At 37.3% G+C, this 16654-nt stretch overlaps 1 protein-coding gene across 6 annotated transcripts in view; it reads right to left on the bottom strand.

Moving 5' to 3' along the window:
- Window positions 1–16654, bottom strand: part of LOC134663064 (neuronal acetylcholine receptor subunit alpha-7) — a 184784-nt gene that overhangs the window by 49059 nt on the left and 119071 nt on the right. For all 6 annotated transcript variants that reach the window (XM_063519373.1, XM_063519375.1, XM_063519371.1 and 3 more), the window contains exon 2: window positions 5338–5477. In XM_063519373.1, the coding sequence (XP_063375443.1) occupies window positions 5338–5477 (140 nt within the window). The remainder of the gene's footprint in view (window positions 1–5337; window positions 5478–16654) is intronic.

Here is a 16654-nt window from a genome sequence, read left to right on the forward strand (position 1 = left end):
TTGCGACCGCACTCTTTTCCTCCCGTTTCTCTAAGCAAGTTTCGTTCTATTTCCACCCCAGCATTCCCTTGAACATTCTAGGTTCCACTTAGATCGTTAACTGGATTTCATTCAGACGTTTCAATTTTCACGGGTGTTTCTCGCATTTCCGAGTTTCGGAACGCGCAAATCACGGTCCGGATATTCCGGAGCGTGTTCGGTCTAATTTATCGATAGACTCGTTCAAGTGTACATTTAACTTTCCACGAACGCGTTTCTATTTCACAAAAGTCTATTTGTTTTTTCAATTGCCGTTTGCGGTTCTGTTTTAACACTCTGAATTTTACTTTTTTCGGGTCGACCTCCATTTTAGTTTTATGCGTATATCCGGTTTTACTTTTAGTTTTAAAATCAATACAAGCTAATAAATACTGAAATATTTACGGCAGTTAGTAATCGCAGTGAAACTATTGACTAAGAAATGAGCAATGCAGTTTTAAATAGAGCTCCCGATACACGTGTTACACGCTGACACGGGTACCCGTGTTCTTAAGCCCGGCGGTATTAAGAACCCGAACTACACGAACCCGCCCGGATTCGCAAACGTTTACCCGTGTACCCGTGTATTACGTGTACCCGTGTACACGGGTACCCGTATACACGGATCTTATTTACCCGCGGGTTTGACCCTTCACTCTCGTGTTGGGGAGATTCGTGCTTGAAGACATACGATTGAATTGGAAAATTCGATTACTTTGCAGTTTTACCGGATTGATTGGTAATGTCTAATAGGTAGGTAAGTACATTTTGTTTCAATAATTCATATTTTTAGCTTTACTCTAAATAATATTAAAATTAACAATAGGTATCGTAGTATCCGTTGATTTCATTGATAGCTCGTTTTCTTCATTGTAGTTTTCTGATAATGAAAGTAAACCTAAATGATAATCTAATACAAAAGTAGCTAGTTATGCTTACTGAAACTACCACGAACGGATATGTCATATTTTCCTTTGTAGCGCGAGGGTGGCAATTCTGATGCTTGAACAAACCAGTATAATAATACTATCATGACCTGAGACATAAGTATAATAATACTAATAATATTGATTTCCATGCAAATTTACATATAGTCGTTTTTTCTTTTACATGGCCCCGCTTTGGGTAAAGGCCTCCTCCATTTGTTTCCTTTTTATTCTGTCTTGTGCTTTAAGCTTCCAGTCTCTACCAGCAATTCTTTGGATTTCGTCAATCCAGCGGTATTTGGGTCTCCCTTTGCCTCTTTTTTTCCCGATAGGGCCCGCCTATTCAGTTACCCATTTTGTCCCTCTTCTGTCTGTGACGCGAGCTACATGTCTCGCCCATGTCCATTTCAGCTGTAGAGCGTGTTGTCCTGCGTCTATTAATTTAGTTTTCTCGCGAATGTTTTCGCTATTACATCTGTCACTGAGCTTAATGCCCAGGTTACTTCGTTCAATAGCTCGCTGATATGAACGTATTTTTGTTTTTATTATGTCCTTTGTGAAAAACCATGTTAGTGCACCGTAAGATAGACAAGGCAATAAGCACGCATCTCTGACCTTTTTACAAACATAAGTAGGTACTAGGTAACCTAAAAGCCCTCTTACATCGATTAGCGTGATCGATCAATTCGCCACCGCTCCAGTGTATTTACAATCGTGCTGATAAATAAACTGTGTTGTTTTATGTAAATGTTGAATAGCGTGAAGAAAATGTACAAGAATTCATACATACAGTTCATCACAAAAAGGGATTAAGTATTTAAAATGGCCATATGGTATGCAATAAACAAAGTGCAGGTGTTTCATTCAATATACCGTGTTGTTTTTACAATATGAATTGGTGCTTTTGGTGTTATCTCTTTGTAACAAGCTTAACACGTCTGCAAAAAATACAACAACTAATCATTCAGGTAGAATTATCTCATTGTTTTGTTGCAACGCGGCATTAAAGAGCATTTTGCTAATAACAAAGACAGCAAGAAATGAATAATATCTGTGCCTAAGATTCATAAAGTATCTCATCACGTACGGTATGGTCTTTATTTTATCTATGCATGTTATTCTACGTCTACGACGATAAAGAACTAAACCGTAAGTACATGTTTTTTGTGTAGCTACCTAATTATTACTTGAGTAACGAGTTATTTTGTATAGGGGCTGTTCATAAATTACGTCATCGATTTTTGACGTTTTTTGACCCCCCCTCCCCCTAAAATCATCCAAAAATCATGCTTCGAATGACCCCGTTTCCTTCTACATCATCCGATGTCTAGACCCCCCCCCCCACCCTCTAATTTGAAATGACGTAATTTATGAATATCCCCATATCTTAAATGATGACAAAGGCAATACAAAATTAATTAAATTAGCATAATACATATCAATAACATTGAAAATCCGATAAAACTGATAGGATTCGATTCCAATCTGAGCTCCTGATCCTGAATCTTTGTTTTATTTAAAGCTCTATACATTACTTCAATCTCCTCTACACGCCAAGACGGGTTAGGCCCGCGTGTATTTATGTTCCGTTCACCGTGTACACGGGTACACGGATACACGGATCTTAATTACACGGGTACCCGACTACACGTGTAGAACGGGTCAGAAAACCGTGTACGTGTAGTTCGGAAACGGGTACCGAACACGTGTACACGAAACACGGACACGACCGCGAGCCCTAGTTTTAAACGCCTTCAAACGAGTCCAAGTGTCAGTAAGTGCTTAAATCAAAATAAACACTTAGTTTCCAGCTCTGCTTTTAAATCAGATGTTTTATAATTTCAGCTCGAGGTGAATATAAAAGAGAAAGGTGAACACTAGAGTCGTGTAAAAACGCTTAACTGTAATCCTCAAAGTACTCTCGGCGGTGCATCCAGTAATCTGTCATAAAAGCGGCCATTACCTTAACCGCACTTTTAACTTAATTTTGCTTTATATCCATTTCAAGTAATTTACCGGTGTGGTGAGAATTGTACTTATACAACGATTGTTGTAATATGAAAAACTTATTGTTGTTGTGTTTTGTCATACATTGTTTTACTAAATAATAAAGGCGATCAAAATGACAAGTTACCAAATGCCCAGTTAATAAATACCGTAAATATAAGTGTACAAGATTCCACAGATTATACAACAACTTAATTTTTTCTTTTGATTAGATACTAATTTCGAAATAAAGGTAATTAATTATCCGCTCTTTCGCCTTACGCCTAAAAATATTGAAAAAATTCATTAATTTTACTATTTTTGATTTGATGCTGATACTTATCAACACAGATAAATTACCTACCTACTTGTTATCTGTGTGTTTCCTCTTTATGTACCAGTATAGATCCAATGTACCTATACCTAATATATTTATGTCTTTTAATTAATCAAAGACAAATTAATAAGACAACACCATTGCGTCTTTGGGTTATATCAAATTAAATTACCTATAATAAGACTTAATTACGTCACTGATCGCCACTTTCATCAATACGCATTATTTTTTACGCAGAAATCTGCACGGTGTATATTTAACGCGAGTCTAAATCCATCTGTTTCATAGTGTCTAAACTTCTACGAACATCGATACAAGGAAATTTCTATATAAAGAGTAACTTTCCTCTGCGACTATAATCAGACGATAAATACCTTTGCCATTATAATCAACCTTTAATTAGATATATCGAAAATAGAATAAAGATGAAACCTTTGCTAGAAAATTGTGGACGGGAAAATGTTATGCATTGTGTATATTCAGTAAATACACGTTTTAAAGGCTTATTTGAACCCGAAAATTCAAGGAACTGTATTAGGTAATTCAGAAAGAAGCTATATGAGAGCCAATATCTCTTTGAAGAGTCTTACTATACAAGTATACGTACAGTTGGATCCCAATACGATCGACCGATAATTTTATTATTTGACTCTATTTTCGCTATACCTAAATAATCTTGCGTCTCTACACTTTAAACGTTTAATATAAAACTTAAAAACGACAATTGAAAGGTGCTTCAATTAAGAATAAATATTATAATATAATCTAAAGGTGAAATTTGGATGGCTACTGCAGGTGCAGTTAGTGTCGCAACAGTAATGCAGCTGTTGATTTATAATGTTGATCGGCAAGTTATTGTTGAAACCTACACTCAAACAATGTAAAATAGCCAATAGTACAGAATGGCTCAAAAACAAGTTGTTTTTTTTACTGTGGCATATTGTTGGTCAGTATAACAAACGTTTGCATTACGTTTGTACCTATGTCAAAACGAGAGACGTATATTTTAAACAAAATATGTCCTGTTTTAGTTAAATGATGGGTAATTGATGGTTTTTATTTTAAATAAGCTTTTATAAGAGATATGTAAAGAAGGAAAGATATTCATGTAAATTCTTTTTCAACGTTTTTTGAAGCATACTGTAAAACTTATCTTCAAATTATCTTTCAATTGTCGCTTTTCAAACCTTTCGTCGTAATTCTAATATATTCTCAACGGATCCGAAAGCGCGGACGAGTCAAGTTCTCAAGATAGTCAATACAAAGTGACCTAGAGTTACGAGTATGTAAAAACCATTTCGTCGCTATACTTACTCAACCTCATATCTGCAACAATCATTTGATGGAAATGTCGCTTTTCTTTCATTCGGAATACGGGTGTTTTTGTCATCAAATGAATGTTGCAGATACGAGGTTGAGTAAGTATAGCGGCGATTTGTAATTTTATAATTGAAAAGCGTACTTAAGGCCGATACACACCCTGCGCCCTGGCTCCAGTACTCTGCGTAGACTTGCGCATAAACACGTGTATGATAATATACGTTGCATGCCCATAATATAATAATTCGCAACGCGTATGTTTTCACATCTATCCTATAGTTTCATACACACTTATCGGTATATTTACGCAGAGAACTGGATCTTATTAAGCTGAACTACGCTTTATACTGATTCGCCAGTGCTTTCGGCTCGCACGCACTCGGCGTTAAACAGTCGTGTGTCATACTAACTTATTAAGCTAGATTTACGGTTTAGGTACTTACTCACGTATTTATTTGTCTCTTACGCGAAATATTTCGAAGACCTAGGGCCCGTTTCTCAAAAGCTTGTAACTTGTAATACAAGCGGATGTCACTTTTTGACAGCTTTTGTTAGAAACGGACTTCCACTTGTATTACTAGTTACCAGCTTTTGAGAAACGGGCCCCTAGTTTTAATTTTTAAGCATTACACCGCGGCATAGCACCCCAATAACCGCGGCGTCGTTAACTAAAAATACATGAGTTAGTTATACCGTATTAGCTTAATTGAGATAATAGCCGCTCAGTTTAAACATTGATATCGAACTCACCACATCTATGATCTGCTGCAACGTCAGGCCGAACTTGACTTCGAGCGGCTCGCTCTCGTTGGCTACCGGCCGCTCCAGCGTGTTGTACGACGCCAGCAGAGCGTTCAGTAGACGCTTCTCGTGGGGACCTTGCTCCGACACTGGAATATTATTCGTTTATTAGTATCGCTGTAAAACGTTAAAGGCTTCGTCACACAGGCGCGTTTTCCGGGCGCAGCGTGAGCATTTTATATGTAAAAGCGGCGCGCCCCGCTCACGCCGCGCCCAGAAAACGCGCCTGTGTGACGAAGCCTTAAGCAATTTTTAATTTTTAATCTCCTAAGGTTTTCTTATTCAGAATTGTTAGCTAATAGAAATATATTTTGAACGGTAACCCGGATAGTATTTGACTACTTAACACCGAGGAAGATATCAGATTATCTTAGGATACTAGAGAAAACGGTCCGAATAAAAGCTTCTAAACAGAGGATTGTGTCTCACTTACACAATTTACCGTATGTACATATTGCTTATTGTACATATGGCATTTAATTTAATTAATTAGGTACCACCAAATGATTTTGTTACATTACTGTCAAATGACGCCGTTAATATTGTAATCAAAACGAGATGCAATGCTCTAGTTTGACTTTTCTTTTAGTTACACGATTTACGATTTACGATTTACGATTTTTTAGAGCTCAGTCCGGGTTACATGGAGAACTGAAGATACGTGTCTAACGACGCTGAATAAGAAACCCCTGAGAAGCAGAGGGCTTAGACAATATGACAATCGTTAATAGAGAACGCTAAATTGAAACTTAAATAATGTATGACCATATCAAAAAGGTCACGTGACTTTTCTTAGCATCTGTCATCCCTATATATTTTTTCTAGCCCCGTAGACAAAATGCCAATCGCTAACGCTTCGTAGCGAACTAAACGCAACTGTCACTGTCGCACTAATAGAGAGACACAAAGCGATTCGATGGCGAAGCGATAGCGAGCGTCACATTGGCTAGGCCGCCTGTTCATTTGGCGTTTGTCGATATACGATTGTCATCTAGGCCCCCTTAAAAGCTTTTCTGTGCAGCGGGTCCACCCGAATGTGTAAGTGCAATGTACATTTTAAAACCGCGCGACCACAACATTCTGTGTCCACTATCTAACATTTGGAACCGATGCATCAATTAAGCTTTAGCACGCTAGGGGCAGATTATTAAGATGGACACTGCCACGGGCTATACAGTTCTCTGCAGACTTCTGGAATTGATAACTGCTTCAATTGAATTTTTTGTTGTATTACTTATATTATTAATTATAATATTGGTATGTTACCAATACATACATCAAAATGAAATATAAAATACTGTTTTAACGCTTTAACGTCGGATAAAATTAACGGTAACTTTAAATTTTGTATAAAGTTGCGGAAGGTTTCCATTATGTTAGAAGATTTCTCAGGAACTTTAGGAAAATTTTACAGGAAACAAAGGAAGCTTTCATTTTGGCAATGGAAAATTTCGATTGACACGTTTCTGAAATTTGATATGAATTAAACAGAAAATCAACTGAAAAATCCAGAAGTCTGTAGAGTGTATAGAGGAATAGAGACTGCCTTGGGGTAAAGGCTCCCATCTGTGAAGCAAAAACTTAAAAAAAAACATTATATTACCACTTGCGTGCCAAAGTTATAGATATAACTTAGATATCATTTCTTCTCTAACTTTCATGTCTCATTCGTACATGCCAGAAGGTAGAGAAACGAGTGCCGCCGTGTTTTTATATTAGTCTAGCCATATTCGTCTCATGTATGACAAAGTCCAAAGGGTTAAATAGGTTTGCTGGTATTTCAAATATTAACAAAAACAATGGTTGTTTTACGATTAGGAACTCAACAAATATATCCGGTAGCCGCCCACACGTCAAAAATATACACAAATGCTATATAATTTGGAAAAAATATATACTTACAAACCTAAAATGGAATAGAAGGTATCTGAATAAGTAGAGGATACAGATACATTTTACTATGTTTTATTTACTTTACTACATTTTTCTACTTGAAGGCGCAACGGATCACCTATTTCTGAGCACTGGAAATGCCACAGACATATTTTACCACCTGTGAACATAGATATACGAACTCTTGAATAGAGCCCTAGATCTTTACTGCTAAACATAAAAGACAACTGAACCAAGGGGCTTTTATTATACAACAAAAAAGCAACCAAGTGTAAAACTACATTTACACGTGAGGACAATATAGTGTGACCTCGTTAACTACTACGGACGCGTAATAGGGCAACTTATGGTGGTGCTCTCTCAGCAGGCAATTCGAACAACACCCCCTTTGAACATGGTTTTGATACCTTGAAGATTGCTTGCGATATTGGCATATTTTCAGTGCATAGAAATATCGGGACCCTTTTGCAAGGCCAGATGTAAAGTTTTGTTTTTTCATGTATCAATTAAGCCCTGAAACAGTTATAGAGCCTTTCAAAACTTATAATTTCTTAAATTGAATTCGTAGTATAAGTGTGAGTGCAGTGAGTATGCACTTTTGTCTCAGGCGATGCCGCTTGGCACGATTGTTCCTAAGGTCAAACAATGCCCGGTAGCCACGAGATCGTACCGTGCCTACCCCCAAAAAGGGGGGGAAAGGGCGGATCCGCAGTATTTCTTCCTACTCTTAATTAAAAATACACACACGGCCTAAAGATGGCAAGATTCACAATTGGATAAAAATTCCTTTAGTTTAATCGTTCACTAGCACCAAAAAGGGTCACCCTAAAATCAGAAGAAACCGTAAGTCTCATTTTAAGTTCCACTTTAATCCCTTCCATTCCCAACTCAGTTCTCATGAACCCGAAATAAAACAATCCCAAAAGCCGATTAATAAACTGCAAACCGCAGCTACAGTACAACCGAGCCCTGTGTTCCTATACACCATGTGAGAGTTGATGAGTCGAGTGCTCCTGAGATCCACTGTAACTTGATACGTAACATATATGTTTGATTTAAGACCGTAGCAGTATTGGATTGGGTGAGGCGATGATGGTAACGGCTCGCTATGTGTCTGGAATGACCAGCCTCAATCCCTCTGGGGTCAGTTTCACGACCGCACTAACTTATCGCACTGCGTATCTAAATTTGTGACAATACGCTTAAGGAGTGAGGTTTTTTGAGGTTTATTAGAAAATAGGTGCGTTTATGGTAGTATAATATTTTAAAACATGTTTACTAATCCTATTGGCCAAAATTATTACATAAAAGTTCGTAACAAACAAAAATAAATTTGCCAAATAGTTTACATTTATTTCTGGATAAATCCTTCACATGACAGTGCAAAAAATAGTCCATATTCTATAATACTTCGTTACAAAATTCTTAACGGCCTTAATATTTTCTTCCGCTTTACGAATTATCGTTAACAATGTGTGAAAGGTAGGTACGACTGTGTAAAGGTAAGGTGATTACTTTAGGTAGGTTTTGTTCGGTTGCCTTTTCAGGTGGTTCTATTTTGAAGTATGATTCAATGCACTATCTACTCTGATTTGTATTCTAGATAGGACCTACGAGTACACGACCTTATTCTGCATAATATCTAACATTACATTGTCTATTTACCTATTCGAACCCAACTCCAGATATAATAAGCCAACCTCCGTAATTTATAATTTATTCTAGGCCAAGCTTTACTATAATCCAAAATCACTCCCTGACCCAAACCCGCTAACAGAGCAAAGCTAGATTGATAACCAAAACCGGATTACTAACCCTAAGGATAGTCCAAATCCATAGCTCTCTAAACCGACTTGGGAACACCTGTAGCTATCCAGTCTCAAAACGATGCAAGTATTCCACAATATCAGAAAAGATACGACCTTTTAATGTGGTGTGGTCTACAAATAATTGATAGTTCAAGACCGTATTCTGAAGATGTAGAGATCATTTTGGCTTAGCAGTTTGGCGGCGATAAAGTTTCATTAGAGAGGCTTCGATGGCTAGAAGAGGTGATGTATGGAGCGTAAAATGTGAAATATAGTACAGTCAGCTGCAGAGAAAAGGTACCACCCCTACATAGAAGTTTGTATGCAGGCGTGGTACCTTTTCTCCGCAGCTGACAGTACGCGTGCGGTGGACAGCTTGAGCAACATCTACCTCTTCAATTCAACACCTATTAAGAGTTACAGATTATACATGACGTGTAGGCATTGAAAAAATATACCCTTAAGTTTGAGTAGATAACTGAATAGTTATACTTTCTTTCGTCGATTCGTCGGCCGTATGGCACCCTCTACATTAGCTGTTAAGTTGGAAACACGAAATTGTCTTCAATGATTCTCTGTTGACAGCTACATTCTTAATCGTGGACTATTTGTAGACCGTGGGGCCTACTAATAACCGTACTCGTATCGACTAACGCCAAACAAAAGAAAGAAGAGTCTACGAAAAGTCACGTGACTATTTCATTGATGATTTAAGTGTCGATTTGCGTTTATTATCAACGATTGTCGTCTCGGCTAGACTTCTTACATATGTTTTTGCAGTACCAATTACAAATTGACAGTTAACAGTGTGGACAATAGAGTCCGAAAATGTTATTCATTTAGTCAGACAGGCTTCTTTAAATGCCAACATTGGTAAATATTTAACATTCGCTCGTGTTAGCTGAAGCGAGAGGGTCATCGTCCGTTTCAAGTAACAATGAAATTTCATTATGATTTTAGCTGTGCGAGAACATAGCTCCTGGCCGATACGAGCAGAGATGTACAAAATGGTTTTAAAAAAGCATTTAAATACAAAATGCAAAATACTTTTCAGATTTACTATTTCAAATGCAAAATACCAAATAGTTTTGCGTTTTGTATTTCAAATGCTAAATGCAAAATAGGTATTTTCAAAATACTTTTTCAAAATAAAATACCTTTTGACCAAATCTCAGATATTTTTATTTATTTTAGGTATTTATCATGAGAATAGCCATAGAATAGATAATGTTCGTCATTTTCGTTTCACATTGACACTAGTCAGACATAATAGCCGGTTTAGACTCTCGTGGCTCGCAAGCTCGTCGAGCTAATATAATTTAAACACTAACGGCACGGCATAAGGTTTATAACCGAATGACAAGCCGAATGCGAGTGTGTCGAGGCGAGCCACGAGACGCGCCGCGAGCCGACCCGCGAGTCTAAACAGCTATAAGGCGCGCACTCTGGCCAAAGAAAAAAAAAGGGCGCGCATGGCTAGCAGACGTCTCTATCGGTCAAATTCGGCAATACAAGCGTCATTCGTTCTTTTCATATTGTTTGACTGGTAATGTTGGCTAAACTTAATCACAAAGTATTTTGCATTTTGAAATGAATATTAAAAATGCAAAATACATCTGGAAAAGTATTTCAAATAAAATACAAAATGTTTTTTACTAAAAGGCATTTAAATGCAAAATACAAAATAGGTATTTTGCATTTTGTATTTGCATTTTAAATAGAAGTATTTCAAATAAATCGCATCTCTGGATACGAGATTAGTAAGCAATCCGAACAATAGACGAAGGGAACATAATCAAATCTATGAATCAATTTATCCTAACAATGAGTTTCCCTGATTATGTTCATGATTTAGTCATGTGGGAGTAGACAGGCAGCTAGTTGATCGAATTATCTTAATTAAATACGTCAATGTTTCGATTTTTACTCATGGTTTCATGAACATATCTATGTAACCTTTAAGCAAGAACCTTTTATTCAAGCCGGATATCCCATCTAAGTAGGTATGTATTATTAAGGCCCAAATATTTTGGATGATGCTACGTTGGAATTACCGTTTCTTTCTCCAGATGGATTTTCCAATAACGTAACGTGACATTTCATTTCTGGAAGAGTCATCCCGCACACAGTCATACAAAATTAATGTTATTTCGACCAAGGTATAATATCGCGCCTCAACGAAATTATGTAGAATTTATATCCATCATAAATAAAAATTTCCGGCGTCTAAAACTGTCTATAAACAAAGATCTCGACGCCAATAATAGCAACTTTTTTTATAATTTCCCAGACTCGGAATGACATTTTGTTAGACATTTTAGTGTGATATTCAGTAATGAGCTGCATTAAATATAAACGGAGCAGCCAAGTCCATCGGTATTCTGGGCGGTATTATTTATTCAGCAAGCTAATGAAATTGGTGCCGGCCGGGAAACGATGCCAAACACCAGTTGCTGGTGCGTAAATTTAAGAGCCCATCAACGTGCACACTAGTGCCACTGCTAAATAATCGGGATAATTTCATATAACACTGGGGGCCTAACCAATCGTTCCCAGAGAAACGAGACGAAACGCTATCTGTATCTATCGCACTAATATGGGAGAGGAGAGTGATAGAGAGACAATAGCGTTTCGTTACGTATTCTGCAAACTATTGTCATCTTGGCTAGGCCCTGGCTGGTTCGCTTGCGTCCGCTACACTACCGGGCGTGGCTCACTTCGCGCATTTCTTCGCGTCGCTACAAGTGCCCACACCAATTTTGGTGCCTAGCAGTAGTAGTTGCCGCACTACGCTACAGAACGGACGCCTGCTCGCGCTTGCGCCACCTTGCGGTCATATCTGTTGCAATAGACGCGTTTTGTTAGAGAGTGAACCTTCTGTATCTAGTACTATTATTTATTCTGTGACGCTACTCGCTTCCGCTCGTACAGCGAACGGAATACAGCCAGCTCCATGAATTCATGCGAACGAGTGTGCGGTCGCGCTTACTGATCGCTGGGTGTAAAGGTACCCTTGAATTAAATGGGTTTAGTAGCGAGATAGGGCAGACCTGGTAATTTGTATGTTACAGACCTTTAAATGTTGAGCCATTTAGGTTTCAAGTTTGGTTCTTCAATACAGTATAGTCTATTGTACAATGGTAAGTTTGTAATTATTTATTTAATACAAACACAAATAAAAACTTATAAATAAAAAAATTGGCCTAAATCGTGGTCGCTCGGTAGGGTACCCAGAAGGCTGGCTTTGTAATTGTATGACATTTTTAATTGTTTATATTATTATCTACAAAAACGAAGGTTACTTGAGGTTTTAAAATATGGTTTTAAATATGATTTAAATCTCAGTGTGTTCTTCTCGTAATAAAATATGAATTTGTATGGAGCACTGACATTACTTATTTAAAAAATATGATTGTGTCTCCTACGCTACATTTAAATTTTTATGTCTATCTTTTCATTGTCTTCTTTTACTAAAGAATTTCTCGTCAATTTTCACAGACGGAGCGATAATATATATTAATATACCGTAAGATACCGAAATATAGTGTAGCTAAGCAAGTAAGCACCACCACATACAAAATATATATCGCTAACTGTTTACCACCTATATTGTGAGACAGAGGAAATACACCAAAATATATCGTAGCATACCAAAATATATATATTATAGCTTGGTGTGTGGACTCTGCCAAATAGTACGTAATAGTAGTTAATGTGACTGCTACATAATGAGAGGCATTAAAATACGAGTGTGGGTTTAAGAAACGAACGTTAGTGAGTTTCTTAATAGGATCACACGAGTGTTTTAATGCCTAATTATGTACAGTTACATACACTACTTTATCTAAACACATACTTAAAACTAATTAAAAGATAAACTGTACGTCAAATGGCGGTGAATGAAAACTTTTTTCACGCATGTCACGCATCCATAGTTTTTTTTTTTTAATTCTTAGACAAAAGAATGAAGTCCCTATTCTCATGTCACTCGAGATCAAATATCGTGCGGTTTATATTAAAACATACTAAATTGACGTTTCGTATCGATAACTGTTTTAATATTTATGGATACTAGAATAGAGACCCACTTGAGTTTTGACTGCTGTTCCAAATTTAAACTCATAACGATACAAAAAAATTATAACGTTATAACATTACAGTACAGATTTTCCCACTACCACAGATAAGAAAGTTCTCATAGTAAAATTGGTTGTAATAAAGCTGGTCATTTCCTACTGTTTCTGAACGCATTATAGAGCACTAACGACATGTGTGTAGATAAAATAGATAGTAAGATATCTTTTAGTTTGCTATCGCTCCGTCTGTGACGGGCTTAATGAACCATTAGAAGTTTTGAGCGATTATATTCGACAGACAAACAGCCGAGTTTCTGAGTCATTATTAATTTCAAACAATTTTGAGATTGCCCACCGTAAGAATTTTGATTACTTATATTTTCAAGAAAATTACTTTTAAGTGGTCTGGAGTTGGCTTGCTAGGTAAATAAAAACAATTTCGTTTAAATTGCTATACTTTTTACAATAAGACTTTGTAAGACTTTTATATATAATTATATATTGATAAACTTCATTAGATGGGAAAATTGAGAACTTATACTTGGTCAACCAGGTCTTGACAGTAGAAAAATGCGGCAAATTTGAAAAATGTATGCGCGAAGGGATATCGTCCCATAGAAAATTTGAATATCGCGCCTTTTTTTACTGACAAGATTTGGTTGACCAGCTATATGATATATATTTCGTGTATAGTAAAAAAACAGCAATGTATTAAGTAAGGTAGGTACTCGACATAGACTAGCTCTATGAACGTACATGTTAATATTCTTACAAGTTCAACCAAACTCAAACTATGCAACATTTGTACTTAAAAAAAAACTATTCGAACAACTCGAACATGGAAAACGATCCCTTTTAATGTAACCAGCAGATAAAACCACGTTAAAAACGCATTACAAACTTCCCCGCGAATTCATGAAACGCGGCATAAAAACTTTAACAAAAAACGTTCCTGAGGGGCTACCGCGAAAACCGATATTCGCAAATTGCGGGGATCTTTCTCTTTTACTCCAATGAAAGCGTAATTAGAGTGAAAGAGAAAAATGCCCGCAATTTGCGAACTTCGATTTTCCCGGTTATAGCCCTGAAACGCGTTTTTACGGCAGAATGAGGAGTGCCCAAGTCATCGACGAACTTTGTAAGTGGCGTCTTTAAAAATAATAAAGTCCAGGGTAATTAGTTTCTCGGAAGTTGATTAACCTCTTTTACGAACAGCTCCCTTTTTTACTGGCTTTTGTTTTATGCATTCTTTATTGTTTTTTATTCGTGGAGTTTGAGCGGTTTTCATTACTTATTTTTATCTTTCTTTGTAAAATAAGAAGATTGCAATAATTGTATGATCTATGTGCTTTATGAGTGCTTTCGGTGTTTTATTATATTGTGAAAACATAAGAACATAACGCCTTTTTATTGTATGTGCAATAAAGTTTAAATAAATAAATGAAAATACTGTCATATATGTCACATTTCTAAAGCAATCACATTGATTTTAATCTCATTAAAATTATCTTGATAGAAGAGATAACTGTTGGTTAGTGATAAAAGATTGTATTAAAAAAACATGCGACTAAAATAATACCATGCTAACCTTGCACAAACTTGGCAGTAAGCACACATACATCTAGACACGCGGTACCTAGCGTGTCCAGCCAAGTTTATCGCTATAAGCTCCATCCATACTTGATGTTACACTTGGCATGAACACATAGCGTGATCTAGAGTCTGGCTAATGAAAGTTGAACCTGAGATTTATTTAAAACTTTTTATATGGCAACTTTTTTTCCTATCAAATAAGCTGTCAGTTTCAAGCTGTCATTTAATTTCATAGTAATTTTATTGCCAGGTGCGGTTTTTATTGAAATTCCCGCGTTATCTCAGGCTCAACTTTCATTAGCCAGACTCTAGCTAAGCCAAAACATAGAGAAATAAAGACAAGAGTGCTCACTCCATACATCAGTTCAGACTATTAATTTCAGTGTCTACATCTAGCATCGAGTAGCGGAACTATCAGTACTGCTACTTGACAATAGATGTAGCACCGACCGGAAAGCCTTATCTCAACAGCATAAGACTTTCCGGTCGGTGCTACATCTATTGTCAAGTAGTAGTACTGATAGTTCCGCTACTCGATGCTAGATGCTAATAGTCTTTTTGGTACTAAAACTGATGTATGGAGTGAGCACTCTATGTATTTTTTTCTCTATGGCCAAAATAACTTCTACAGTTTTCAACTAGAAAACTGTCTCCACCCAGTATGGGCGAAGTTGTAAGAAATATGTGCGGCCATGGAATAGGGGCTACGCTACGTGTCGTGGTTGCAACCAGGGATGTTGCGGATGCCGATTTTTTGACATCCGCGGATGCGGATGCGGATTTTTAAAGGCTCACATCCGCGGATGCGGATGCGGATGCGGATGTCAAGATAGTACCATAAAAAACGTCAAATATTACATTTTAGGAATTTTTATTTCAAAAAACCAGCCAAGTGCGAGTCGGACTCGCGTTCCAAGGGTTCCGTACATTAAGTCCCACTCACGCTTGACTGCTCATTTCGAATAGGTTTTTTTGGTTAATGACTAAATTACCTAGCAGTCTAGCATGCTAAGACGTTCCTGTACCGACCTGTTCCACATCCGCATCCGCATTAAATCCGCATCGATTTTATGCGGATGCGGATGCGGATGCGGATGTTGAAAATAATGCGGGAGTTCCGCGGTTGCGGATGCGGATGCGGATATTCGCAGCATCCCTGGTTGCAACGGTGCAGTTTTATCGCAGCGGACAATGTTCTCGTTAACTGCGGAATTACGCGATTGTTGTTCGTCCGTCGTATTCTGCTCGTGCTCGTGGTTTTAGATTAAGGCTTTGTTGTGTACTGGTCGAGTCTACGGACATCCTGCCGTATTCGAACTTCAAGATATTCACAAGAGAAGACACGTACTAGATCCATTCTAGATACGTTATAGTTTAGATATCAACTAGTTCTCTTTTGCAGCGCAATTCGGGCAACCAATGTTACTTTAACGTTAGATAGAGTTAGATATCTATTAGATGTGAATTGGATATCTAAGTCATATCCTGTGGAAACCGTTCAAGAGTATCTCCAGAATCGCGCAAATGTCAAATTTGACAGGTTAGATCTTAAACATATCGTTATCGTATCTTGGTGATGTCTAAAAGATATCTAATAGATGTCTATTTCAAAATCCGAATCGGGCCCATCTTTATTACACAGGTTCTTGATGTCGCAATCGTCTCTTTATTGGCCATATATAATTTTAATATCCAGAGAGGAAAGTGGGGACTACGTTTGTGTGGAGAAGCGGTTGTCCCCTTTCCTCTTAAGAATACACTGTCATCGATCGACAAAGGATTAATTTGAAGTGAAGGCTGCATTTGACAAGGGTCGCGATCAATTTTAAGCGTTACACGGCTGCCTTAACTCTATTGACAATTCAGACACGCAAACTTCATCTGAACGACACGTAC

The sequence above is a fragment of the Cydia amplana genome, chromosome 4 (genome assembly GCF_948474715.1).
Source record: "Cydia amplana chromosome 4, ilCydAmpl1.1, whole genome shotgun sequence".
Classification (NCBI taxonomy): Eukaryota; Metazoa; Arthropoda; class Insecta; order Lepidoptera; family Tortricidae; genus Cydia; species Cydia amplana.